Source organism: Verticillium nonalfalfae, assembly GCF_003724135.2.
Source record: "Verticillium nonalfalfae strain VnAa140/NRRL 66861 chromosome Unknown scaffold_25, whole genome shotgun sequence".
Classification (NCBI taxonomy): Eukaryota; Fungi; Ascomycota; class Sordariomycetes; order Glomerellales; family Plectosphaerellaceae; genus Verticillium; species Verticillium nonalfalfae.
The window spans coordinates 208,578-233,776 of record NW_021167250.1 but is presented as its reverse complement, the minus strand read 5'-3'; the positions used below and the strand labels follow the sequence as shown (position 1 = coordinate 233,776).

At 58.4% G+C, this 25,199-nt stretch overlaps 7 protein-coding genes across 7 annotated transcripts; 4 read left to right on the top strand and 3 right to left on the bottom strand.

The window, feature by feature from the left end:
• Positions 1 to 623: 623 nt before the first annotated feature.
• Positions 624 to 5,613, top strand: D7B24_004500 (uncharacterized protein; the record flags this gene model as incomplete). Its single annotated transcript, XM_028638669.1, has 2 exons — positions 624 to 5,378; positions 5,434 to 5,613. The coding sequence occupies 2 exons, from the start codon at positions 624 to 626 to the stop codon at positions 5,611 to 5,613; spliced, it is 4,935 nt and encodes a 1,644-aa protein (XP_028496787.1).
• Positions 5,614 to 6,163: 550 nt separating this feature from the next.
• D7B24_004499 (uncharacterized protein) lies at positions 6,164 to 7,243 on the bottom strand (the record flags this gene model as incomplete). Its single annotated transcript, XM_028638668.1, has 1 exon — positions 6,164 to 7,243. The coding sequence occupies one exon, from the start codon at positions 7,241 to 7,243 to the stop codon at positions 6,164 to 6,166; it is 1,080 nt and encodes a 359-aa protein (XP_028496786.1).
• An 859-nt stretch (positions 7,244 to 8,102) lies between these two features.
• On the top strand, positions 8,103 to 9,042 carry ERD2 (endoplasmic reticulum retention protein; the record flags this gene model as incomplete). Its single annotated transcript, XM_028638667.1, has 4 exons — positions 8,103 to 8,127; positions 8,237 to 8,295; positions 8,388 to 8,454; positions 8,549 to 9,042. The coding sequence occupies 4 exons, from the start codon at positions 8,103 to 8,105 to the stop codon at positions 9,040 to 9,042; spliced, it is 645 nt and encodes a 214-aa protein (XP_028496785.1).
• A 1,249-nt stretch (positions 9,043 to 10,291) lies between these two features.
• D7B24_004497 (uncharacterized protein) lies at positions 10,292 to 12,586 on the bottom strand (the record flags this gene model as incomplete). The annotated part of the gene is made up of 1 exon (XM_028638666.1): positions 10,292 to 12,586. One exon carries the CDS (start codon positions 12,584 to 12,586, stop codon positions 10,292 to 10,294), a length of 2,295 nt encoding a protein of 764 aa, XP_028496784.1.
• A 3,623-nt stretch (positions 12,587 to 16,209) lies between these two features.
• D7B24_004496 (uncharacterized protein) lies at positions 16,210 to 16,497 on the top strand (the record flags this gene model as incomplete). Its single annotated transcript, XM_028638665.1, has 2 exons — positions 16,210 to 16,232; positions 16,287 to 16,497. 2 exons carry the CDS (start codon positions 16,210 to 16,212, stop codon positions 16,495 to 16,497), a joined length of 234 nt encoding a protein of 77 aa, XP_028496783.1.
• A 977-nt stretch (positions 16,498 to 17,474) lies between these two features.
• On the top strand, positions 17,475 to 20,808 carry D7B24_004495 (uncharacterized protein; the record flags this gene model as incomplete). Its single annotated transcript, XM_028638664.1, has 7 exons — positions 17,475 to 17,707; positions 17,931 to 17,985; positions 18,204 to 18,600; positions 18,662 to 18,747; positions 18,836 to 19,443; positions 19,520 to 19,690; positions 19,740 to 20,808. 7 exons carry the CDS (start codon positions 17,475 to 17,477, stop codon positions 20,806 to 20,808), a joined length of 2,619 nt encoding a protein of 872 aa, XP_028496782.1.
• Positions 20,809 to 21,176: 368 nt separating this feature from the next.
• Positions 21,177 to 23,005, bottom strand: D7B24_004494 (uncharacterized protein; the record flags this gene model as incomplete). Its single annotated transcript, XM_028638663.1, has 3 exons — positions 21,177 to 21,775; positions 21,855 to 21,913; positions 21,975 to 23,005. The coding sequence occupies 3 exons, from the start codon at positions 23,003 to 23,005 to the stop codon at positions 21,177 to 21,179; spliced, it is 1,689 nt and encodes a 562-aa protein (XP_028496781.1).
• Between the last annotated feature and the right edge of the window lie 2,194 nt (positions 23,006 to 25,199).

Genomic DNA, 25,199 nt, shown 5'->3' with positions numbered 1-25,199 from the left:
CGTCGGGTTCCCGACTTTCAGGTATGTGACTCTTCAGCAGCCCTTGGAAACCTTCAATCTCCCTCTTCTCAGCATCCCTTCCTCCATTCGAATTGCCAACTCACCAGCAGTCGCACAGGTGCCCAAGCACCTGATTATCCAATCAGGTTTGGGTGACTTCTGCTCCATCGGTCTTCCGCCGTGTCGGGCCTGGCCGTCCGACCTTCCGCCCTCTGGCGCCAGAGCTTCTGACTGGTCCAACGCCAGTTCCCTACCTTTCCTTCTCTCCTTTGACCCAATTCTTGCGTTTGCCCATTCTCACCGCCTTCCACCTCTGTCCTTCACCGCGTCACACCCTTGCTCTTTTCGCTGCAGGGTTGATGAGCTGGCGGCCACCGACTACTTACGGTTGGGCTGAGATTCGATCCCGCTCCTGCCAGCCTCCCCCGTTACCATCGGTTAGGTTAGGCTGATCTGCCCAAATTTCGTCGCTGGCTTCTGCCGACCGCGAAACAAAAACCACATCGTCACCACTTCACCACCTCGACGACGGAAGGGTGTTCTTGTTCAATTCTCGCCCGCCCCTTTCGTCCATTCTTCACATTGCCCATTCGCGTTTTATCACAATCTCAAGTCGCACCGACATGGTGTCGCCTTTGCCACCTCCAGCTCCGACTCCTCCCACCGGCGCCATGGTTCCTCCCACTGGTGACCGCACTTCCAACCTGCTGAACTTGCTCAAGTTCAGCGGTGCTGGCGGCCAGCCGTCGCAGGCTCAAGCCCAGACTTTCCAGCAGAGTCAGGACTCGTTCCAGCACTTTCAACAGCACCAGCCGCAGCCGCAGCCGCAGCCGCAGCAGCAGCAGCAGCAGCAGCAGCACCCTCTCCAGCACCACCAACAGCCGCATCATCAAGCTCAGCATCAGCATCAGCACCAGGCAGGTCCTGCTATGCAGGCCCCTGCTCCTTTCCGAACGCAGATCTTGGCCCCTGCCCCTTCGTCGCAGGACCCTAGTGGTCTCCTCCGTGCTCTCATGAGCGGAAGCCACGAGAACGAGGAGCCCAAGCAACACGATACTCCGCCGACCGCGACCTTTGGTGCTGCGTCGCCGCCCGACGAGACACGCACTTACCTGCTTAATCTCCTCAACCGCCCGAAGCCCAGCCAAAACGATCAGCCTCTCCTAAACGAGGGCTCTCGCCACGGCAGCTTCCAGCAGTCGAACGAGTCACCTGTCGATACCTCCAGGCATCTGCACCAGGTTCTGGACAACGCATCGCAGGGACAGAGTTCGTCGCACCTATCCCAGCACAACCAGTACGAGACCTCCGACAGGCATCACTACGAGCAGCCTGCCGCCGGCTACGGCTCGTACTCGTTCCAACCCAACCAGGATGGTAGCATTCCTGTGTCTAGGCTGTTCGGCAACAGCTACAACAACTACGAGGATCACCAGACCCCGTCGTCACAGCACCATACCCCCAAGTCCAGCAACGCGGCTGTGCCCCACGCCCACTCGGCTGGACAGTCTCCCGCTGGACCGCCCTTCCTGATCCTGAAGAAGGGAGACGGCTCGCCTACGCCTCCAGGTGCAGGCCGCAAGAACATCAGCCACGAGCGGAGCCCTCTCGCTAGCCCCCAGAGCCTCCGCAGCCAGGCTGTTCACAGCAATGTGTCCCCTGCGGGTAACGCCATTGGCAATCCGACGCCCGGCTCTGCGGCCTCGCTTGCCAGTCCGGGCCGTGCTGATAGGAACCCGGAGACTGTCTCGGAAGCTATGCATGATCTTGCCGAAACGGCGGATCAGGAAGCTCAGGAGGCACTTGCCCGCGCCGAGGATGAGCCTGACCAATCTGATTACCTGAAGGACCTTGACGACTTGGATAACGCGAGGACCGAGCAGGAATTTGAAGATATCGCACAGCATGCTGCTCTAGCCATTAAGAAGGAGCTGGATCGGGCCGAGAACAGCGGTGCCCTCGAAAAGATCATGTCACCCGAGGCCGCTCTCGAGGTTCGTGAGATCGTCGAGGACGCCGCTGCCGGACACGCCGACCACTCCAATGAGGCAGCCGACGGCGTCGCTGACAGCTGGGAAAGTGCCGACCAGGATGAGATCGTCGTCATCGAAGAAGAGCCTGCGCAGCCTGTCAAGGTCTACAACTTCCCTATGAAGCCGTGGATCAGCATTCAAGTCAACGACAATGGCGACATTGAGCGTCCTCAGCTGCGTGACGAGGCTATTATGGATATCGCTCGCCTCAAGAAGGAGTTTGATCAGATCGACCGTAACCTTTACACGGCCACTGAGCGGTACATGGTGTACGGCATGTCCAAGGCCGGCGGTCTGCGCGTCATCCGCCAGGAAGATGGTAGAGATGCTAAGATCTTCACCGACACCAAGGACCGCATCTTCAACGTCGCCATGTCCTGCACCGCCCCTGACCACGACGGCGCGCACCGGGAGACCATCATTGGTACTGGCATCAGCGGCACCGTCTTCTGGGTGCAGATTCGCAATGGCGAAAAGGACCACATTGAGGATGCGAACCCTGAGCAGTATGGCTTCGCTCTTCCCCCCATGTCGTTCCACGAGGGAGACACGCCGGGTGGAGTGCTCAAGACTCGCGCCCGCTCATCCACCATCCACCCCGAGTTCTTTGCTGTTGGCCGCGGAAAGTCTATTAACATTATCTGGCCTTCGTTCATTATGCAACAGAACCTCTTCAAGCCTGGACACGATCGTGTCGTCGACACGGAGCAACTGGCTAAACAGTGTTCGTTGAAAATCAACACTGGCAAGGCTGGCAAGGACTTTACCTTCAGCCAGGACGATACCGTCATCGTTTCGCTTGACAAATCTGGTCGCGTCAAGTTCTGGGATGTTCGAGATCTCACCGCTGCCAAGGAGGGCAGCGACCCTCGCGCCCCTATCCCTGCGCACACTTCTCTGGAGGTCAAAGAGCCCATGTTGACCCTGACGAGTACGCCGGAAGGCGAAAAGGCATGGCCGACCTCGGTTCTCTTGGTGGATAAGCTCCGCCCCTACCAGAAGCGTTGCGCGCTGCGTTACATGATTATCGGCATGAAGCAAAACCACACACTTCAGCTTTGGGACCTGGCCCTCGGTAAGCCCGTTCAGGAGTTCAACCTACCACACAGCAAGGAGTCAGACGCAGTGTGCAGCGTCATGTACCACGCGCCTACCGGCATGTTGATCATTGGTCATCCAACACGCAATTCGATCTACTTCGCCCATCTTTCGGCCCCTAAGTATAACCTCAAGAGCGTTTCGCAGGTCGACTACATCAAGCGCCTCATCGACCATGACACCACCATTCCCCAGCCTGACTCGACCGCGGTCATTAGCGGTGTCCGCGAGTACTCATTTGCCAACCGGGGAATCCTGCGCAGTCTCGACCTGCTGTCCACCCCTGCCATGAGCCAAGACTCTGACGAGCCGACCTTGTTCGAGCTTTACGCGATGCACTCCAAGGGTGTCGCGTGTCTCTTGATCAAGCAGGCAGAGCTCGGCTGGTCAAAAGACAACAAGGTCCTGGCACCGGTCTCAGCTGTGGATGCTGGTGTTGTGAGCATTTCCAAGCTCAAGCCACCTCATGCCCTCCCGGCCGAGCCCGCCCATCAGGAGCCTGCACCCGCGCCTGCGGCCCCTGCTCGTTCCAACACCAAAGAGTCTACTGCGCACACTGCGCCATCTTCCCAAGATGAGACCGCCACGCGCCCCGCGGCTTCCTCCAAGAAGCAGGAATCCAAGGATGAGGACACTCCTACGACCGCTCCCGTCAAGGACGACAAGCCTGAGAAGGCGGAGCGTAAGGGTCGTAAGAAGAAGGCGGCCGCAGTCGCTGCAGCTGCCGCTCTGGCCGCCGAATCGCAGTCGCAATCCAATGGTGGCAGCCAGTCACCTCGTGTCACCCCCAAAGACTCGAAGACCGCCACCGCTGCTGTTCCTGCGGTGCCTTCTAGCTATGTGTCGATGGAGTCCATCGAGACCGTCATGAATTCTCTGACAACGATGGAGTCCCGTCTGAACAGCAGCTTCGCCGGTACCATCAATGCCGCCATCAAGTCGCTTCACACCAAGCTGGAAGACGGACAGCGCGAGCGTGAGAAAGACTTTGACCAGCATCAAAGGACCTTGTTGACCATGATCTCTGATGTTCTCAATGAGAACACCCAGAAAGTCTTGGAATCCTTGATCCAGGGACAATTCGACCTCGCTATGCCTACCATTTCGGACGTTGCGCGCAAGGCGGTCTCGGAGCAGTTCAGCTCTGGTACAAACCGCCAGCTGTCGCAGACCATTCAGAAGGAGATCAACAAGAGCCTTCCCTCGGCAACACAGCATGCTCTGCAGAGCACCGACTTCATCAAGGGACTCTCGGACCGTGTTGGGTCCACAGTCGCTGCGAACGTCCAACGCGAAGTTGTCCACTCGCTGACCAGCCAGATGTCGACTGCTTTCACCACGATGGCTACCACAGCTTGCCAACAGGTGGCCGACGATTTACAGCGTCAGCACCACGCCGAGATGACAGCACTTCACGAACAGCGTGCTGCTGATAGCAAGAAGATCGACGAGCTGCACACTGCTTTCGCGCAGTTGACCAGCATGGTATCTGGCATGGCAGCCACACAGGAGCAGTTCCAAACCGAGTTCATTCGCTTCCAGCAGCAGACGACGAAGAACCCTGGGCCCTTGCAGCAGCCGATCCCTGCTCAGCAGCACCAGCTCCCACCGGCTATACAGGGCCAGGAGTATGGGCCGCGCCACGGCCAGGGACCTAGCCAGGTCCACAGCCAGGGCCTCACCCAGATGCAGCAGCAGGTTCAGCGAATGCAGGAGCACATGCAGCAGCAGCAGCAGCAGCAGCAGCAGCAACAGCAACAGCAGCAGCAGCAACAGCAGCAGCAAGGCAGCCAGCACTACGGTTCGATGCAGAGCCCCGAGGCATCGCAGCACCGTTCTGTGGGCTATCAGCAGTCCCAGGCGTCTTCGCACGGACATGGACAACACGGGGCTCCCTACCAGCAGAGTCATGCCAACTCGCAGGCCCTCACCCTCGCCAACCAAAGCCAGGGCGAAGAGGAGTTTGACCAGGAGCTGGCTGACTGCGTGGCTCGTATTGACGGTCTTATCAAAGCAGGCAGGACTGAAGATGCCCTGCTTCGCTGGCTGCAGTCGGGTCGTGAGCAGTTCATCTTCGACCGACTCATGAGCAAGTACAGCCCGCAGCTGGTTCTTGATGGCATGCCTGGTCTGCTCCTCCTCACAATCGCAACCACGATTTGCCAAAGCCTCGACTCTGTTACCCGTGAGCGTGTTGCCTGGCTCGAGGTGGTCGTTCATAAGATCAGCACCGATTTTGACAATATGGTATGTTTTTCTACGTCTACTAGCATGCTCGAGAACAGAATCTGACCATATACAGGAGGCCGATGCTCGCGCCATCACCCCCAAAATTTTCCACCTCATCATCACCAATACGGAGAACCTGTTTGTTCGGATTAGCAGCACTCGTGGCAACGATCCGATCCTGAAGAACCTCTCCCAGATGATGGGCGTTGCCAAGCGCACGCTTGAAACCCACAGCACTCGCCATTACGGCTGAGTTTTCCACACGGCAGGCGAGCTTGTTGTCTCGCAATTTGACGACATGACGATTTCTAGTACATAGAGAGGCATCCCTGCAGAAGGAGCTTAACCAAGCTCGACATAATCTGGAGCTGATAGGTATGCGAGTCGAGGGTCACCATACTGGCCCTTTTCTCGCACCCATTGGGAGCCAAGGTAATGGGCCACGGTACATACCGCACACGCGTGGGGAAAGGAAATTGGGTTACTTTTAGCCTGGGGGGATTGTGAATTCCCGGGTGTCATGGGCACGCGCTGGAGTAGCATGGATTGCGAGGGGTCAGTTGATTTTTTCGTTTGCGTGTCGATTTGTTGAGTACAGTGTATGGAGTACGGAAAACAGGGGTTGCCTTGGCTAGGTAGCTCAACTGCGATCATATTACTTGCGATTCTACTCTGGTGAATGACTCGCGATCATGGTGCCCAGCGAATCTCTAAGTATGTCGCAGTGTAGACGGAATCTAAGGGGACCAAATGCAACGCTTGCTATGCTGATAAATCCTCAAATCGAAAGAAAACAGACGCGATCAAGACGATGGTCCCGAATCTGGCCTTCCGCCGTCCGGCCTGTCCATATTCATCCTTTTCAACCTCTCTTCGGCAGCCTTGGCGAGTATCTCCCGCCGACTGAGCCCCTGACTCGGTGTGCTGCCGCCGCCGACAACAAACTCGCCGCCCTGCCAGCCGCCGTGGTCGTCGACGTCCTCGTCTTCGTCCCCGTCGCCGCCCCTCGCCGGCGCAGTGTAGCCGCCGCCGCCAATGGTGTGACCGCCGCTGCCGGCCTCGACCTCGTGCTCAATCTGGCGGCACAAGGCCCAGAAGTCCTTGTCATGGTCGCTGTGGACATTGTGCGCGAGCTCGTGGCACAGGGTGCGGCGGATGGTCTTGTAGTCGCGGTAGCCGTCATGGGCGTCGGTGCGCAGGCGCAGCTCGATGACCTCGCCCTTGTTGCGGTTGAGGCCGAGCAGGCGCGTCGTGCCCTCGTGGGTCGAGGACGTGTTGGCGAGGGGCTCCATCTCGGTGAGAAGCTGAACGGTGAAGGCGTGCTTGGCCATGCTGGCGCGGATGCCCGGGTCGGCCTTGAGGCGGTTCAGCAGCGCCAGGCTCTGTTCCGGGTGCGGCAGGAAGGGCAGCGGGCGGACGGTGAGGAAGGTGTAGGTCGATGATGACGAGGACAACGACGACAGGGTCGAGTTGGGGTTCGAGGTCGGTCGGGCGCTGGCAGAGGGGCGGGCGCGGCGCGCTGCGGCGCGGGAGGCGGCGCGCGCGGAGGCCAGTTCGGAGGCTGCGTGGAGGGAGGCGAGCTCTGCTGGCGGCGGGGCGAGGAGCTGGATCTTGGTGGACTGGAGGGGCGAGAGGGGGAGTGGGTTTGCGAACGGAGGCTTTTGGAGGCCGTGTTTGGGGATAAGGAGCTTCTGGGTGGCGTGGGGTATAGACATTTGGTCGGCGACGGCGTTGGATAGGTCGGCGAGGGTTGCTGAGGGGTCAAAGTCAAAGGTGTAAGGTATGTTGCGGTGCGTGATGGTGATGGTGATTTCTGATGTTGTGGCGTCGGAGTCGTAGGAAGGGTCCGGCATCCTCGGGGATGCCGCGTTGAAGTCGGCCATGACTTTTGGTTCTGCGTTATGTACCTAGGTAGGTAGACTGGGTATTCGGTGTTGTGTTGTTTGGTGATGCAATCCTGGGCAAGTGCGACGGTGGTCTTTTGTGATGTTGATGTTGAAGTTGAAGTTGAAGATCCACGCCAAAGGTGCCCCTCTTTCAAAGGCAGGCAAGGCAAGCAAGTCAATGGCGCAACCACATACTTAAATGATGGCGACAGAAATGCGCCGAAGGGCTGAGAACATCGTCCTACCGACCTTACATAGGTAGGCGAACATGGGCTCTCGTCTGTGCCAGGCAACTGCGCGGCTTAGAAATCGACGTCACGACCTCAGACCCTTGAACCCACCGTACGGACCCACATTGAAGCGGCCCCTCCGGGCTTCCGAACCAAAGCCCTCCTGGATTCGGAAGTCGGTGGTACTTAACGCCGATGTGATTACCTCAGCTCCAGATTCCAGGGAGGCCTGTGGCCTGTGGGTCTGTACGCGGGTGGGTGAGCGAGGGAGAGTTAGGGGGGAGGTCTCACCTGGAGCTCGTACCCGGCTAGCGGCCCGTCTCCCTAGGAAGCCCCAGTCCAGGCCTCACCAGTGACAGTAGGTAGGTCACCTCAGGCAAGGTACCTTACAGGACGCTGACCCAATCCAATCAGCTCCCTAATCGCGTTTCGTGTCCTTTCAAGTGTCCCTTCGATAACCCATCACGTCGAAGGCTTCAACACGCCGTACCAGTCATTTTCAACAACCTCAAATCGCCTGCGCCGTCCTTCCTCGACGTTTCTCGCTGCTCCTCAAAGCAGCCAGCGCCCCGAACACGTTGTCCATCACTACCTGAAGCCGCCCCAGGGGCAACCCCGACGTCATCATGTTGAACATTTTCAGGATCCTAGGTATGTGTGCCTTGTCCCTTGAGACGCTCTGCGCATCGGAGCGCGCGCCCAAGCTTCATCCCGCGCAGGCCACACTAGGGCGACGAAGCTGACGATGCAATCTCTGCAGCGGATCTCTCGCATCTGGCGAGCATTATCATCCTCCTCCACAAGATGGTCCAGCTGAACGTACGCAAGATCCCGTCTACCGTCTACGACGTCCCCTCATCAGCCCACCATGATGGCCATGCCAGCTAACTCTGTGCCTCCGTCCTTGACAGAGCTGTTCCGGCATCTCGTTCAAGTCTCAAGCCCTCTATCTTCTGGTCTACGTCACCAGGTATCTTGGTACGCTCGCCTCTGCCGCCCTAGCAACTTCTGTCGCTGCTGCTGTCGCTGCCTCAGCAAGCCTCTTTCCAGACATGCCAGCTAACATGTCTAGACCTCTTCACGACCAACACGGCCTACAATCTCCTCTTCAAGCTCATGTTCATCGGCTCTCAAGGTTACATCATCTACCTCATGACGACAGCCTACAAGCCGACCAACGACGCCAACCTCGATACGTTCCGCGTCCAGTACCTCCTCGGCGGCGCTGCCATCATGGCCCTCCTCTTCCCCTACTACTACAGCTTCTTCGAGATCCTCTGGGCCTTTTCTATCTGGCTCGAGGCCGTCGCTATTCTGCCCCAGCTCTTCATGCTGCAGCGCACCGGCGAGGCCGAGACCATCACCACCCACTACCTCTTCGCCCTCGGCAGCTACCGTGCCCTCTACATTCCCAACTGGATCTACCGCTACTTCACCGAGCCCCGGCACAAGGTCGATTGGATCGCCATCGTCGCCGGCATCATCCAGACCGTCCTCTACAGCGACTTTTTCTGGATCTACTACACAAAGGTCCTCAAGGGCAAGAAGTTCAAGCTGCCCGTGTAGGCTTTCGTTTCTTTGGACAAAAGAAAATGCCCACGTGCCGCCCTACCTACCCAATATGCGGAAGGAAGGCTGGGTTTTCTTGCGCGAGGCCTGGTCCGGTCTTGCGCCAAGATCCGTCAGGGCACATTCTTCACTAGAACCCGCTGCTGTCTCGACACTTGGTGACGAGCCTCGAACGGGGGGGTGGCAGCTTTTGATTTCTTAGGCCTTCCTTTTCCCTCAAAAAGGGGGAAGTGAGAAGGGGGAAAAGAGGGAGGTCGAACCAAGGAGAAAAAACAAAACACGTAGGGAGCCGTACGATCGAATCGAATCAACGAGAGAGGTCCGCCGCTCCTCCCTTCGTATAAATGCGAATTGTACGGTAGGCGTTGGGAAGGGCGGGGCGCGGCGGGAAAAGGGGACACCATGGTTTCATCAAGAACCGGGACGAAACGAGAAGAGAAGTGAGAGCGTAGATTTGTCTATTTTTCTTTTTGTTTTTCCTCGCCTCCCTTGGCCATGGTGGTGACAACGGGCTTGGAGGAGCCCCCCCCACGCGTTCTCTATCTCTTTCTCTCGCGCGCGCGGACAGGCAGAATCCAAGATGGATACATAGACGAAATGCAGTGTACGATTTCAACATTGACAGTGAGTGGCTGCCGTGGCTGTCTTGTCTCGCGGCGACACGGAGCTGTGGCCTTCTTCGCCGTGACGTGACTGCAGCGCGCCAGGCAGCCGCGGGCCTGGTGCTTGGCTCGTCGCCTTGCCAATGGGCCTCGGTGTCTACCAATATTTCTAGCCAACGTCCCTGCGTCGCGCGGGCCGCCTTGACTTGAGGTAATCGAGCAGTAATCGAGCACTGATTGCGCGTATTTCGACCTGCCCATCCACGATCAAATATCGACAGTCAGAAAACGTCACGACGGGAACTTGCGGATGGGAGGTGGCAAAGTCGAACAGTACACATCGGCATTCCAGCCGACGGCAGGCAAGATAGAAAGACGCGAATATCCTGGCTAAGCCAACCCATCAATTCCAACCCGTAGGCTCATACCCCGTATCGCGTATAGCTCATGTCTCGTCCATCCTCCGTCATCATCGTACTTCATGACCACGCTGTATATCCAAACTCCGAACACCCGATACCGAACACCGTCCGTCCCGAAACCCAAGCGCCGATGAAAACCAAAACCCCCCAGATGTGAAAACAAATTCTTTTCCTGTTCCCCCGCGTCTCCCCGCAAAGCAACACTGCTCTCAAACACCGTGCTCACAGCTCCCGCCACGCCCACTCCTGCGCAACTGTCGGCTGCTGCACGGCCCGCGCCTCCTCCCCAGACAGCCACGCCCGGCATGCCTCGTAATGTGAATATTCTTTCTCCTGGTTGCGCGACCAGAACATGCGGCTGTCCGCCACGTCGAGAACACTTCGGCCTGCAGCGTTGCGTGCGTGCACGCTGGCTCCGCGCTTGACCAGAGTCCGCACGGCGAGCTTGCGTCCGCATCGTACAGCGACGTGCAAAGCGGTCTCGCCCTGGCGATTGCGGGCCTCAAGCCGGGCGCCGTTGTCGATGAGCTTTTCGAGTATGACGACCGGTCCCTTGTGGTCACCGTCTTCGGGGAGGCGGGCAACAAAGGCCATGAGAGGAGTCGTGCCGTCGTGTGCATAGTGGTTGGGGTCAACGCCGCAGGCTAACAGGTTGTGTAAAATGTCGGCGCGGACGTTGAGTCGGCCGCGGGAGGCGTCGGAGAGTTTACGGTCTGTACAGGGCGTGTTGAGGCGGCGCTTACGAGGGTTTGGGTGGGCGCCAGGCGAATGGGAGCCTGGAGGCGGCGTGTTGTATTTCGCGAGTAATGTGTCCTCGCTGAGGATGGCAGCAGCCAGACAATGCAGGCCATTTCTTCCTTTGTGGTCCTCGAGGAGAGGCTTCGACTGAGAGTGACGCACGAGCTCCATCAGGCGAGCGTTCCGAAGGGCCTGGAAGGTGGCTTCCTCAGACAAGGATGGCGGCGGAGCAGACGCAGCGGCTGGTATGCCTGATGGATCTTGTAGAGGGGGCGTCTGGCTCCACGCAGTGAAGCGATCGCCGTTGGGAGCGTAGAGATGCCCATTGATGATCGGGGGTGCACCAGGGGCCGAGCCGAAGGCGTCGCGGCGGTGGTAGCTTTGGCTTTCGAAACCATGAAGGAAACGGTTGAGGAGAGTCTTATTGTCGACCTTATCCTCGAGCAAGTGAAAAATGCTGCGACCGGAAGCATCGCAGGCGTAAATGTCATGCCCGCCTCGGTCCAGCGTCTTCAAGAGATGTACGAGCTGGTTCGTGATTGTCGAGCTGCTGTACCAAGAGCTGCCCAGCAGGTGCAAAAAAGTCTCGCCGGCACTGTTCGTCGCCAACGGGTCGGGCGCTATGGCAATGGCGTCGGTGATGCGGCGAAGCGGGCCGTCTCGGGCTGCGAGAAGGTGAAGATACGTGTTGCCGAAAGGATCGCGTGCTTTGATGTTGGGCGTCGCAGCAAGGCCATGCAGGAAGACATGTTCAGCATCACCAGAGACTCCGTGTTCGTGGACCCAGTGCTCGGCGGTCAACTCGTCCCTGGCGTAACAGTAACATGATCTGAAGTCGTGCTGGTCGATGCCGGGCAGACAGCCAATTTGTTGTCGGAGCTGATGGTCGAGGCGGAGAAATGAACCCGGGCGCGGGCGGAAGTCGATCGGTAGTCGATCGCTACCTTCGTCTTCCTCCAACCAGGGACTACTAGACATGTCGGAATTGCCGGAGTGAGGTGGTGCGGCAGTGTCACCGCCTTCGGAAATAACGGTGATCTGAGGCATCATTGTGTATTGCTTGGCGACGCGAGTGACCAAGCGGAGTGCGGTGCGCCCCAGCTCCGGTAGAGCCTCCCGAAGAGAGCGAGATGACATCTCGGTTGAGGTGGAGAGAACGGTGGATCGTCGGAGAAGAGCGGCGGCGGACAGGCCAAAGTCTGGTGGCCCAGAGACGGCAGAGGGATCAGCTTGAAAAAGGTTCACCTCTGTTTTGGCTACAGCGGTCAGGGATGGCGTGTGGCTCGACGGCTCTGGCCAAATGCCGAGCCCTGTTGTTCGGTTGCTGACCACGACCATGTTTGACTCGGCTTCAATGGCTTGGTCAACGCTGTCGTGCGAAGAAACGTTGGAGGAGACTGAAGGCGCATGGGCGCGAGCCAAGGGGCTTCTGGGTCCATAGCGGCGAATAGGGGCATGAGCAAGGCCATTGACGCGAAGTTGAGCATCACTGATGTTTTTAGGGCGGAGCCAACGTGGTTGCTTGTCGAGGTTGGAGCTAAGCTTCTTGTTGGTCGAGTCCTTGCCGGGACTTTCATCAGTGTTGGAGACACGAAGCGCTTCGAGGGCTTTGCGGATCTGTGTCATGCTGAGGGTGGTATAAGTGTACAGGCGTGTAAGTTTACGCTCGCCAGACTTGTTCCACATGGAGGGGCGACCGATGCCAGCAGCATCGGCACCGACTCCAGCGCCGTCGTTTGGCGGCGATGCGAAGGAGCCAGGCTCCGAGTCGGACTCCATGTTGGGAAGGCGAGGTTCGCTGTTGGACGTGCGAGCCAATGCGATGGTGTAAGTGGGAGACCAGCGTGTCGCGAAGATGGGGGGCCTACTTCAGTAGAGTTCAACCCAGGGTGATCACAAATGGAGAGGACGGGATAGTGAGGCTGGAAGTCGTTCGGAAGAGTAGGGTGGCGGGTCACACGGGTTATAGGAGCCTTGAATCCCACGGAAAGGTGACGGAGGTCTACCTGTGTGTGTGCGCGCGCTTGTGTTTGAGCGTGTGTGCGTATGGATGGTTCGGCGCTTGCTGACGAGACGGGGGAGGCCACCGGGGTGTGACCTACGACTGGGTTGGTTCCTCTGTCAACCCGTTGTGAATGGATGCGTGATTCGGGTAGTCTTGACCAGTGATGGAAGATGTATGGTCGGGCTCGAAGGCCAAGGCCTGGATCCATTCCCAGAACTGGTGCGCGACCCGCGACCCACGAGGCAAGCAGCGCCATGAAGAGGGGGGTGGGCGGTGGTCCTTGGAGGGAGAGAGGGGCATGGGGGCCAAAAAAAGAGCTGGGAGGATTTCGAGATGTTCAGCTTTGGGGGGGCCGCAAGGTGGTACGAAAGGTTGAATAATGGCCGAAAACCATGGACGACCCTGGCCAAGTGGCTGACCTGTGACTGGGTGATTGAAAAGCGAGAGGGGCTGGCGAGGTCAATGGAACTGGAAGAAATGACCAAAGTATGGCCTGTTACGATGCTGTCAGGGCTGTCTCTCTGTCGTGTGGTAGGTCGTGGTGCGGACAGGGGTGATTGAGCCTTGTGCTGGCTTGCTGCGCCTTGCTGCTGGCAGCACGCATGCCGTCTTGTGCAGTGCAATGATGCGACAACTGAAATGGCGGGGAGATAATCCACAACGGAACTGGCCAGTTGACTATGGCGTCACAGAGAGATACAGAGACATGAGCACAGCCCGGAGGCCTGTGATCCGTGATCTGTAAGATGTGTCGAGAACCAATCCAACAGACCACTGCCTCTCTTCTTCCGTCTCTCTCATTTCCGAATCAAAGGAGTCATGGTGACGTTTCGTCCGATGGTGTTGCGTGATTGTAGGCAACTTGACGTGGCCCGCTGTTGTTCGAGTCACCTTTGTCCAGTTTGCTGGGACTGGTCATTTGCCTGCCGCTATTGAAGAGGAAGAAGAAGCTTTCTCACGACATCAGAAGCTCGGGTCTGTCAAGCCAGTCAGGACAGATGGGCCTTCATGTCTGTCTCCGGTTCGTTGCAATGTATTGCATCGCGTCTGCTGGCATCACTTTGGTATCCTTGACCAGGTCGAGTGAAGTGGACCAGACTCGATCGACAATCATTAGTCTGGCAACGAGACGGAGCGGAAGTGATGGATGAGTGGTAGTGCACAGCCACAGTGAAGCCTCTAGGGTAAGGCAACGAACAGCCCGAGCCGTTCGGCCCGCAACGACATGAAGTGGTTGGACTCTCGAAGAAGGCACTACGGGCTCGAGCATGGGTTGGTTGTAGGGCGGGGAGGGATCCTGCCTCCTCCTCTGCCTGCCCTGCCCTGTCCCTCCCATTCACCTGCCCTGCCCCTCCCATTCACCTGCCCTGTCACTGTCAGTTGCTGCCCCTGCCTACGGTAGGTACAAAGGTAGCCCGCTAGTTCCCGGATGGGCGGCATGAAACAAAGAAACGAACAACAAGGCATTGTATTCTCAGCCGCTGTACCTACATCTTACCTAGCTAGCTAGCTACCTAGGTACATGTACGTGTAAGAAGGCAATAAAGGGTACCTATGGTAGTTTCTCTACTTGCCTTTGGGCTCTGGTCCTGTTCGCTTTGGGATGCACCTGCTTCCATTGGCACGCCTGGATGGGATGGGATGGATGGCTCTGATGAAGGCAAACATGGCCGTTCCTGCCCAAGCTCACCCCCCTTCCTTTTGCTTCCCGAGACCAGGAAGGCAGGCAGGCAGCTACCTTAGAGAAGGTAAACTACCGACATACCTGATATCTTACCAACCTAGGCACAGTACCTTCATTGCAGCATGATGGACGAATAAACTTTTTGTCCACACCACAACCATCGGCAAGACTGTCGTTGACTTATCATTCAGCCGCCTTGCCTGCAGCGACACGTACACACACACACGCTCTCTTCATCGTACGACGGATTGCGAGGCATCAAACCGGGGGAGGAAAAAAGAAAAAAAAAGGAAAAAGGAATCCGGTTCGGCGACGGCCCTTGACGGCCCTACGATACTCCCGACCTGTCCTGCCATTCCCACTTCGGTATCTTGTCATCTCCAGCAAGCGACGCCATATTCCACTTTCATCCCAGCGAATCTGATTTTCGCGGGTCGTATGCTTGGCCATTTGAAGATCGACCGCCCACCAATCCGGAAGATCACCAACCCACTGTGTCATAGCGATTCGTTCCCCGGCAACAACTGTACAGCGTTCCAATCATCCATGGCCGCGCAGCACTGCCTTTCGCCATGCCTGACTTGTGACCTGCAAATCATCCAAACCAGCATCGCCACAAATTTGAATCCCACCACGCGCGCCGCACCTGACGAACGACCAAGCACGAATCAATCAAGCACGTCAACACGCTTTGCATTGCTCGACCATGCCGTTCGTGCCAGAAAGCAAAGCAAACCAGCCGAGATCGGCCCCACGTCACCGAAGTTGAATGGTTACCGAAATTCTTTACCGCGACATGAAAGCGGTCACGGGCTCGATGGCGCGTATTCTTCCAGATTGCGGCGCCGGTCAAGCCAGGTCATCGCGCGCCGAGACGATGCGCTGAGGCCAAATCTTTACCACCCAGTCAACCGCCCTGTTTAATCTTGACCACCCTTTGACACCTCCTCCAGGCCCATCCTTGACCCCACGCAACGAATACCTCCATCCTACTAGCCTAACCCATGTCATGAACTGATGTCGTACAGAAATTCTGGACCCGACCCCGGAGACGGCGTCTTTCCCACGAACCACGCCTCGAAACATCAAACACACCGACGCCTTCAACGACCGCCTTCTTTCGCGGAGAAAAAACCCTGCTTTCCCGGGCCCGTAGAGGCGCGTTGCGGGATGAGCTCCCCTTTCCTGCCAGGCCCTTGCTGGTGTCATGCATGACTTTCTTACTCTTCTCACCCACCCCCATGCGATTTTGTCATTCGCCAATACGCAATCAGGGGATCGTGAGTCGCCACCCACCACTTGCGCAGCAGTTTTGTAGTATCTGGTCTCATCATCCGCATGCCGTCCGCCCTTTTCTGGTTCTGGCTTGCCATGGATGGCGTAGTTCGCCGAATACATTTCGGTGACAGTCGGAAGCTGTCGTCAAGTGACGGACCACTGCTCACCCTATTGTCTACTTCCATGTCGGGGATGCGACTGAACAATGACGCTGGTAAATACGCTTCACAACGCAGAATCCAAGGTGTGCTTCGTTCCCTCTTCGTCTATATAATGGATGGACGCTTGCTCTCGCTCTTGCTTGACCAAACGGATATCGTCTACTTGAGAAAAGACCTCCCGGTGCCGTCTCACTGCAAGCACAACTTATCCACGATTTGAACGAGAAGAAGCCTATCCGCCTTCGACGCTTTCACATCATCCACACCAGCCGCCATGCCTCACTCCGTCCACAACCAGTATGTCTTGCTCCACTGCCATCTGAGGACCATGAAGCTGACCTCGCCGCTCAGGGGATCGCACTACTCGATTGCCACCGCAACCAATGGTGGGAGACGCGACGGTTCCAACAGCTACTCCATTGAGCAGTGGCGACAAGATCAGAACACTCGTGCTAGTTTCTACGTCACCGGCACATCGTTTAGCGGGTCGCACGAACGCGACGCCAGAGAGAACGTGTCGGCATTTGACCAGGCGTGGAGCCACAGCGCCCGCCGCCGTTAAATGCTCTCGATCGCTGGGCCTCGACTCAGGTCCGTTGTCAATGTAATGTTCGGGATACGATGCAGTTGGAATATGGGCGTTTTGATGGTTCGATACCCTGAAGGAGCGCAAGTTACAAGGGCGCCGGAGTTGTTATGGCTTTTCGGTTTATCATTTTCAGTCTTGTCATTGTCATTTGCTGGTTTGTTTGTCACTCTCGTCTCGGTGGTGTGTCCCTGTCTGGGCGGTCGTCGGAGGCCGGGGTCAATTGAAACATGCACTTAACCTACACAACGGGCCGCTGTGTGCCACCCACCTATGTGATTTACCTCTTGGTCCATTGGTATGTGGTTCAGTTATCAGTCTGCTGGTCATGGACAACGCTAATATAGATCTGGAGCCAGAGGACCAAGTTCGGATGGAACCCCGTTGTTCGCTGTTTAGATAAGGATCCCGGCAGCACACACCCGGTCCGCAGTGCGTTTGTGATCTGCAGTTCGGTTGGACCAACGAGACTGACTCGTGTGGTTTTGGAGTAGCTGTGCCATGTGCCCTGGGGTTCCATCAGAGGGATCCTCACTTCAAGACGGCGATAACAGTTAGCTGGGAACTACTTGTTCAGCAGGGTTTCCCCGCGTTCCGAAGCTGCGCGCCCTCCCCCGAGTGCGGCGTATCGTCTCGTCAATGACCCAAGGTGGACCAGCCGAACCAGCGCTAGATCAGAGGCTGGGAAAAAAGAAGAGGGGGGTTCGTCGCCCTCATACGTTGTCGATCGGGTGCTCAACCTGCTTCGAGAACAAATCTCCTGGCCCCTTGCCTATCTTCTCTCCCTCTCCCTCTCTCTGTTCCCCGCACCAGCTTCTGTTCCTGCTGCGACCGGCCCGGCGTTGTCGGTTGTGAGCGCGCAATCAGCTCCCCCTCTGCTCCATCACAATCCACAGAGGCACAGGCACAGACAAACGGGGGACACACACACACAAACACATATCCGGGCTGCCATGTTTTCACCCAAGCAGCCCCCGGCGCAATCGACGGAGGCTGCGCAGTCGGCGCATGCCATGCAGCAGCAGCAGCCGCAACGGCACCCACATTCACCGCTGCCACCGCCACAACAACAACCGCTCCCGGCCGCCCCGACACCGGCGCAAGATGACGAAGGGCTCCGGCCGAAAAAGACCAAGACAAGGCCGCGCAGGGTAGCGGATGGCAACCGGCAGCGGTCGGCGAGAGCGTGCGTTTCGCCTTTTCTCCTCTCTCCGTTTTTCTATCTCATCCCCACCCTCCTTTGGTGTGTCCATGCCGGTGGAGCCTCAAAGTCCCCCGGTTCCCCTCCGGAAGGGGCCTCGCAGGGATGGGGTGTTTGGGTTTCTGATAGAGTACCATCCGCGTGAAACTGCGAACCGCTGCTGACAGAGTCTCCGTCTCATAGATGCGATGGGTGTCGCCGCATGAAGGAAAAGTGTGAAGGCGGTGTGCCGTGTCGGCGGTGCACACACTTTCAGCGGCAGTGTGAGTTTTCGAAGCCGGCCTTTTCGGCGCGAAGGGGAAGCCCTGGACGGTGCGTACTTTTTTCCTGTCGTCTTACTTTTGACCCTATCTCTTGATGCTCGCCTCATGCTCTGTGCCTGAGCTTACCCTTCTCGACTGTCATACGTATTACCCTACCGCCCTTGATACTCATCATCTTCCACCGACCATGTCGGCCTGCAAAGACACCAAGCTGACAGACCCCCAGCGCGGCGGCGTCCCGCCACGCATCATCCCCAGAGCAGGGTGATGCAGAGCTGCGCCAGCGCGCCTCCAACATGGAGCGGCTGCTTGTCCACTTTGTCGGCAACATCAGCCTCGACGCGCAGACGCTGCAGGGGCTCGCCGACTCGCTCGACCAGGAACGCGGCGGACCAAGCCATGGCCCGGCGCCAGCACTGGGCACGACAGGGAAGACGCTTGAGAGGAGACGCCTCAGTTCGCGTGAGAGGTGTGAGGACGGTGGTGGTGGTGGTGGTGGTGGTCGCGGTGCACATGTCAGCAGGGAGGGGGACGTCGAGACGGATTCCAACGCTTCCGAGTCTATCAAGGTCGACGATGACATCACGGTTCAACCATTGGAGAACAATGTCACGCGTACGTGCCACCCCCCGTTTCGTGGTGCTGGGGACGAAAAGGAGATGAAGCATGCTAACAGGAGTAGACTACTCTGGCGAATTCTCACATTGGAATTTTTCCATGCGGATCAAGAATTGGATCGAGAAGTGCGGGCCCTATCGCACGGTATGTCGAGTGGCCTTTTCTCCCACCACCACCCTGTGCTTGGCCTCCCATCATGCGTCTCTCGTTGAATCTGACAGACTCGAATCAGGACGCCCCCGATGCTCCCAAGATCAAGGAGTTTTACCGAGCAGAAGAGCTCCAGTCGTCGTCCGACACAGCCGTCCTCCTCTCGGCGCTGCCGCCGCGCTACATTGTCGATTTCCTCGTGCGCGCGTTTTTCACCTACGCCGAGACGAACTACTTCTACGTCGACCGGACATGGCTCGCCAAACGCCTCGACGCCGTATACGAGAACCCCACGTCACTCACCCGCCGCGACGTGCCCACTGTCTGTATCATGTTCACCGTCTTCGCCATTGGCACCCAATACGCCTACCTCGATTCGCCCCACGACAAGACTGACGACCCGAGCCCCTTTTCGGAAGACTCGGTCGGCGTTAAGATGTATCAACAGGCCTGTCGCCTTGTACCTGATGTCATCACCATTGCGTCGCTTGAGAGTGTCCAGGCAATCTTGCTCATCGGTCTCTATACCCTGCCCCTAGACCCTTCAGGTCTTTCGTATACCTACTTCAATCTAGCAGTCAAGCTGGCAATCCAAAACGGCATGCACAGGAAACACCCGAACAACGGCCTCGACCAAGTCGTTCGCGAGACGCGGAACAGGGTTTGGTGGACGGCCTGCACCATTGAAAAGTAATGTGCCCAACCTCCATATGTACTTTTACGACCATGACCTCGGAATGCAGCATGGCTAACAGAGTACTTCTAGGCGCATCGGCACCTTCCATGGCCGGCCCATCTCCATCGCCATGAGCGATATCGATGCAGAACTTCCCGTCGACCGCCCTGAAATCTGGCCGGGCCCTGGTCCCCAAAACACCATTTACCTCCTCGCGACGCTGCACCTCAACCGTGAGCTCGCGAGGATAGCCCATGAGATGTAGGTGACTTATCCCTCAGCGGCAATGAACGAGACTGACGGGTCGCAGTTCCACCTTTAAAACCTATGACAAGCAAGCCATCTTCACAGCCCTCGCCCGCCTCGTCGACATTAAGGATGAACTGCAAACCTGGTGGCGCTCTCTACCCTCGGGGCCCTTCTGCAAAGACGCCGACCGCGACCCGACAGCCCCCGTGTCGCGCGCCGCCATCCACCTGCGCCTCGAGTACTGCCACGTGCGCATGTACGCCGGCCGCCTCTTCATCACGCCGCGCGGGCCTCTCGCCGTCAACGCAAGCCCCGGCTCCTCCACAGCGACAGACGCCCCCGGCACAGCAGGCTCCGGATCGGCAGCGCACCGCAACAGCGGGCCGTCGCGCAATGCGCAGCGCCGCGCCGCGCTCGTGGCCGACTGCGTCGACGCCGCACTCGACATAGTCGACACGTGCCGCCTGCTGCGCGGCACCATCGGCCTCGCGCGCGCCTCGTACACCGAGTTTAGTGCGCTGCGCGTCGGCCTGCTCGTGCTGCTGACACAATGCCTCGAGCACCGCGGCGCCAACCGCACCGAGCGGCTGCGCGCCGCGCTTGGCGACGGCATGGCCATGCTCAAGGACATGTCGACGTGGGGCGCGTCGGCGCGCTTCGACGCCAGCCTTATTGAGGCCTTTGAGCACGCCATCGCGCGGCTCGGTGCCGAGGAGGACGAAGCTGACGGGCGGTTTCCCGGCGGCGGCGGCGGCGGCGGCGGCTGGCGCGAGACGGACTATGAAATGTTCAAGAGGTGGGAGATGCTCTGGCAGACGGACGCCGCTGCGGCAGCGTCGGGGCGCATGGAGCCCGGTGCGGCGGCGGCTGGGCCATCGGGGTTCGATCCCGGCGCCGCGCCCATGGATGTGTCGCCGATGGGGGGCGATGGCACGGACTGGGGGGATGATGTCAAGGCCCCGGGGCCCATGATGATGCCTCCTGGGGCGGGGCCCATGTTCGGCATGGACGAGCACTTTGGGTCGGTGCCGATGCTGGAGGGGCTGTCGGCCGTGCTCGGGTACGGGTACGGTCTGGATTTGGAGAACATGGGACCGGCAGGGTCGAGGTCGAACGGCTGGGGTGTCTAATGATTGGGTTCTCATGTCTGGGTCATGCCGTGTGTTGCATGTTTGTGCTCGGTGGCGTTTCTGGGATGAGGTTATGAGGTCTATTTATGGTGCAGCTGAAGATGATCCTCGATATCTGGAGTGAAGCTTTATTGTACATCATATTTGATACCTCGGAGACACCGTGATAATGCCATGGTGACTGTCACGCTTTTGTACTACCACCAAGAATTCAATGTGCGACCATGTCCTTTTTTTGTTCTTCAGTCTCCAGCATAAACGGGCTGTACTACTGATTCGTCATTGTTCACACTCTACAAGCCAGATCATGTTGGTCTAACCTCTACGGACCCACGCTCTCCCAAAATCAAAGTAAACCCAAAAACGCTCTACCACATCTTCTCCCAAGTCCGCCTGCCAACGCTCATCTTGGCCAGCCTGGCCTTCTCGACCTCCTCGATACCGCCCTCCTCCCAGTGGCGGCACTCCTCGTCAATCTCGTCCTTGCCGCTGATGAGGTCGGCGTCCTTGGCCGCGATGAAGCCCATCTTGCCGCCGCGCTTCCACACGAGGAAGCGGCCGACGCCGAACATGACGGCCGCCCACAGCAGGGCAAAGTAGGACGTGATGAAGCCGCGGATGCTAAAGGGCGAGAAGACGTCGAAGCCGACAAAGACGAGCGCCGTGCAGCCGCAGATGAGCGACACGACGGGCGCGTAGGGCGTCAGGGGCGCGACGTAGGGGAGGTACTGGTCCGCGAGGCCCTGGGCCTTGCGGGCGCGGTAGAAGCCGAGGTACGTGATGAGCATGAAGGTGTACGTGGCGATGAGGGCCGTCGTCGTGAGGTCGACGAACCAGAAGAAGACCTCGACGGCCGAGTTGGACGACACGAGGAAGGTGATGCACGTGATGGCCGAGACGACGAGGACGCAGTAGATGGGCACGCCTGCTTTGGTGCACTTGAGGAGGATGGCGGGGGCTTGGCCGGCTGTGAGAGAGGAAAACTTTGTCAGTTTGTGGCGTTCCGGAGAGGAAACCGAGAGGGTCAGGAACGGAGGAAAACGTACAGCGAGCGAGACCGTAGAGGGTGCGGGAGGAAGAGTAGAGGTAGGCGTTACCGCAAGACCTGAACGCTGGTTAGCACCGCCGACTTGAGGCTGGTCATGTCTTGTGCCGGCTTCACTCACCATCCGGAAAGCATGATCAGGGCGTTGATCAGGTGTGGCAGGAAGCCGATGCCGAGGTTCTCGATACCAATGACCCAAGGACTGGCGGCAGCGCCGGGCTCGCCGTTCTTGATGGCACCGACCAGGCGAGGGTCGCGCGAGGAGCAGATGATACCAACAGCCAGGACACCGACGACGTAGAAACCAACGATGCGGTAAAAGATGAGCTGGGCGACACGGGGAATGGTGCGGCGCGGATTCTGGATCTCTCCGGCCGCGAGGGCGATCATGTCGGGGCCGGCAATGGTGAAACCGGCGTAGATGACGACGGACCACCAGCCGAGCAGACGGCCGGTACCGCCCTCGGCGTAGTACGAGTGCATGGCACCGGCGCCCCAGTTGCGGAAGCCGTAGGCGTCACCCTGGGGGTTGCCGCCAGACATGGTGATGAGCGTGATGAGGACGAGACCGAGCAGCAGCAGGACCTTGGTCGAGGCCATGATGAACTCGGACTCGCCAAACCAGCGCACAGCGACGACGTTGAGGAGGAAGCAGACGACCATGGCCATGGCGATCCAGGCGGCCGGATTCGTGTCGCGGTCCCAGTACTGCATGACGGTGGCGACGGCGCTGTACTCTACGCACACGAGCATGGTACTGGCGAAAAAGTACGTCCATCCCATGGCGAAGCCAACGGCTGGGTCAACGAAACGGGCGGCGAGAGTGAAGATGGACCCGCGGACAGGCAGGTAGGCGCACATTTCGGCGACGCAGAGGTAGAGAGGCCAGATGAAGAAGCAACCCCAGAAGGCGTAGCCCAGGATCAGCGAAAGGGGGCCGGCCTTGCTGAGGACGCTGCCAATGCCGACCCAAAGACCGACGCCGATGGAGCCACCGATGGCCATGAGGTGGACGTGCCGGGGCTTGAGGCCGCGATGTGTCTCGCCGTACTTGGCTGTCATGCCGTCGGAGCCGTCATGTTTGAGGTCGACGTCCGCCTGAGAGCCGTCAACACGGCTCTCCACGGCGTTGATGCCGTCTTCAGTCTTCATGATTCGCTCGTTGATGTGGGAGTCCGAGGGCTGAGCGATGACAATAGAGTGACAGGGTTTGGCGAGTATAAGTCTGGATGGGGTGGTCGACTCAGCTATGCCTCGGCGATGAGACGTGGATCAATGGTAGCTGGGAGAGGATAGGGGAGAGGCGAGAGAGCCCTCAGAAAACGTGGCGATCTCGAGTTATTAGTACTCCCTGCCATGATGCCAGTGGTGGGGACCGGAGATGGTAGTTGATACAAGCTTGGGGCCCTATCGTGAGAGACTTGGGGTTACAATACAGAGGCTCAAAACTGGGGTAGACTGCCACGCCAGACACAGAGTGGCTAGCGGATTGGCATCGGCAAGGGTCGAGAACCACACAAGCGCGAGCCTAAGTGCCGGTCCGGTGTGTATCGAGGCCGGGCCGGTGCAGTTTGGTGAGACATACGGACATAGGGGGGGGACTGGGATCTCGCCCTGTCTTGAGTCGCGGCACGGCCGCTGGGCCCTTCTTTTGGTATGGTGGTTTCGTCAGACGAGAGATAAGACTGACCCAATGTGTCTGTGTGTCCGCGGTTCTCTGGGGTAACGTGCTTGCTATCTATCGTCCCCCTGGGTATGTGACTGCAGCCGATTAATCACGCTCATATCAGTGGCCTGCTGCTGGACTGCCGTGTAGATCATATGAGGTCACTCTGCCTGTCATCTGTGCCATCTCTTCCATGGTGTGCCAGCCTGTCAATCTTCCGAGAGGTCGATCACAACTCGATAACCTCGACGCCACCTCCAAGACGACGGGCCGCTGGAGCTGGCACTCAGTCTTCCAGAGCTCTTCCAAACGTGACCAGAAACACGACAAGGTTCCCCATCAATGGCGAGCGAAAGCTTGACAAACCTGCCGAACCCCGCGCGGGGAGATGGGCCTGGCGAGTCCCCTTCTGGCTTCTCGGGGGCTCCAGTTGACCAGCCAAGCGCATTGGATGGAGAGCTAGGGGGCCCTTGAATGGAGACTGTGACGAACTTGGTGGTAATATGAGGGAACCTCGCTTCAGCGACGACTCGTGTCCCCAGGCCAGCGTAGCGCATCAATGTAACTCAAGGGCAAGATCCATCGTTCGACGCTGATTGACCGACCGCCAGCGTGCGTATGGCCCGCACCCCTAGATGCCGGTCGATGACAGGTCTGGCATGCATATCTTCCTGGCAGCCAGGCCACCTCTTCGGAGACCCCGGTTCCAATCCCTCCCATCAATCGCCCTCCCTGTTCTAGCTCGGAGGGCTGACCAGGCGGCGGCCACTGTGCGTACCGAGTCATGTCCCGTATGGCCACGCGCCCGCCCGCCAGTATGTTCCTCAGCGACCAAAACCACGAAGGACAGGCCAAACCTGGGGTGCGCCCACTATGACTTATCTGTTCAGCCCCCGCCATCTCCCGACCGGCACGTTTTACCTACCAGCGGACGCAGAGCGCCGTCGGTCAAGCTGAGACCACCTCAGATAGCCAACTAGCCTGTTAGCTCCCACAGACCACAGACGGGCGGGCAACGGGCCATGGAGACGAGATTTGACCGGCTAGATAGGGTCCCGCTCACGCAGGGCCTTCTGAATTTCTACCCCCCGTCTGCCGTCCGTGGTCTGAACCGGTCCGGTGGGTGGAGGATCGGATCGCTCTCTGGGCTGCGTGCTGCGTGCTGCATGCGCACCCGCGACAAAAGTGGCATCGTCAGAACATGCCGTTTGTGCGTAGCCGGTATCGACAGATGACACGGTTCCTGGCCTGTCTCAGCGTCCCCGACCTTTTCCGCTTTCCGGGCTTGGTATCGTGACTCCGGAATTCTCCCCGCTCGTTTCTCTGCGCTGGAGTTGAATTCGCGTTGATCCTCGGTCCCTCCTCACCCCATGGTGCATTTCGGATGGATTCAATTTCGCAACCCAGGGTGTTACGCAGTGAAGCTTGTCGCTCGACCTGACTGGCATTGTCTAGTGTGCTGCTGTTGTCAGGGACCAAGCGTCGCGGGTATACTCGTACTCACAACCGCGCGCATGCTGCTTCGCGCCGCACTTGTGTTGACGGGTTGACTCTGAAGGTGTCCTGTATCGGCGGCTGTCCCATGCCCTACACATCATGCCGATACGTCAGAGATCTCAGCCTGTTGCAACACGACAGCAGAACTTGCTGCAAAATCCAGCCCAAATCATACGTCGCCTG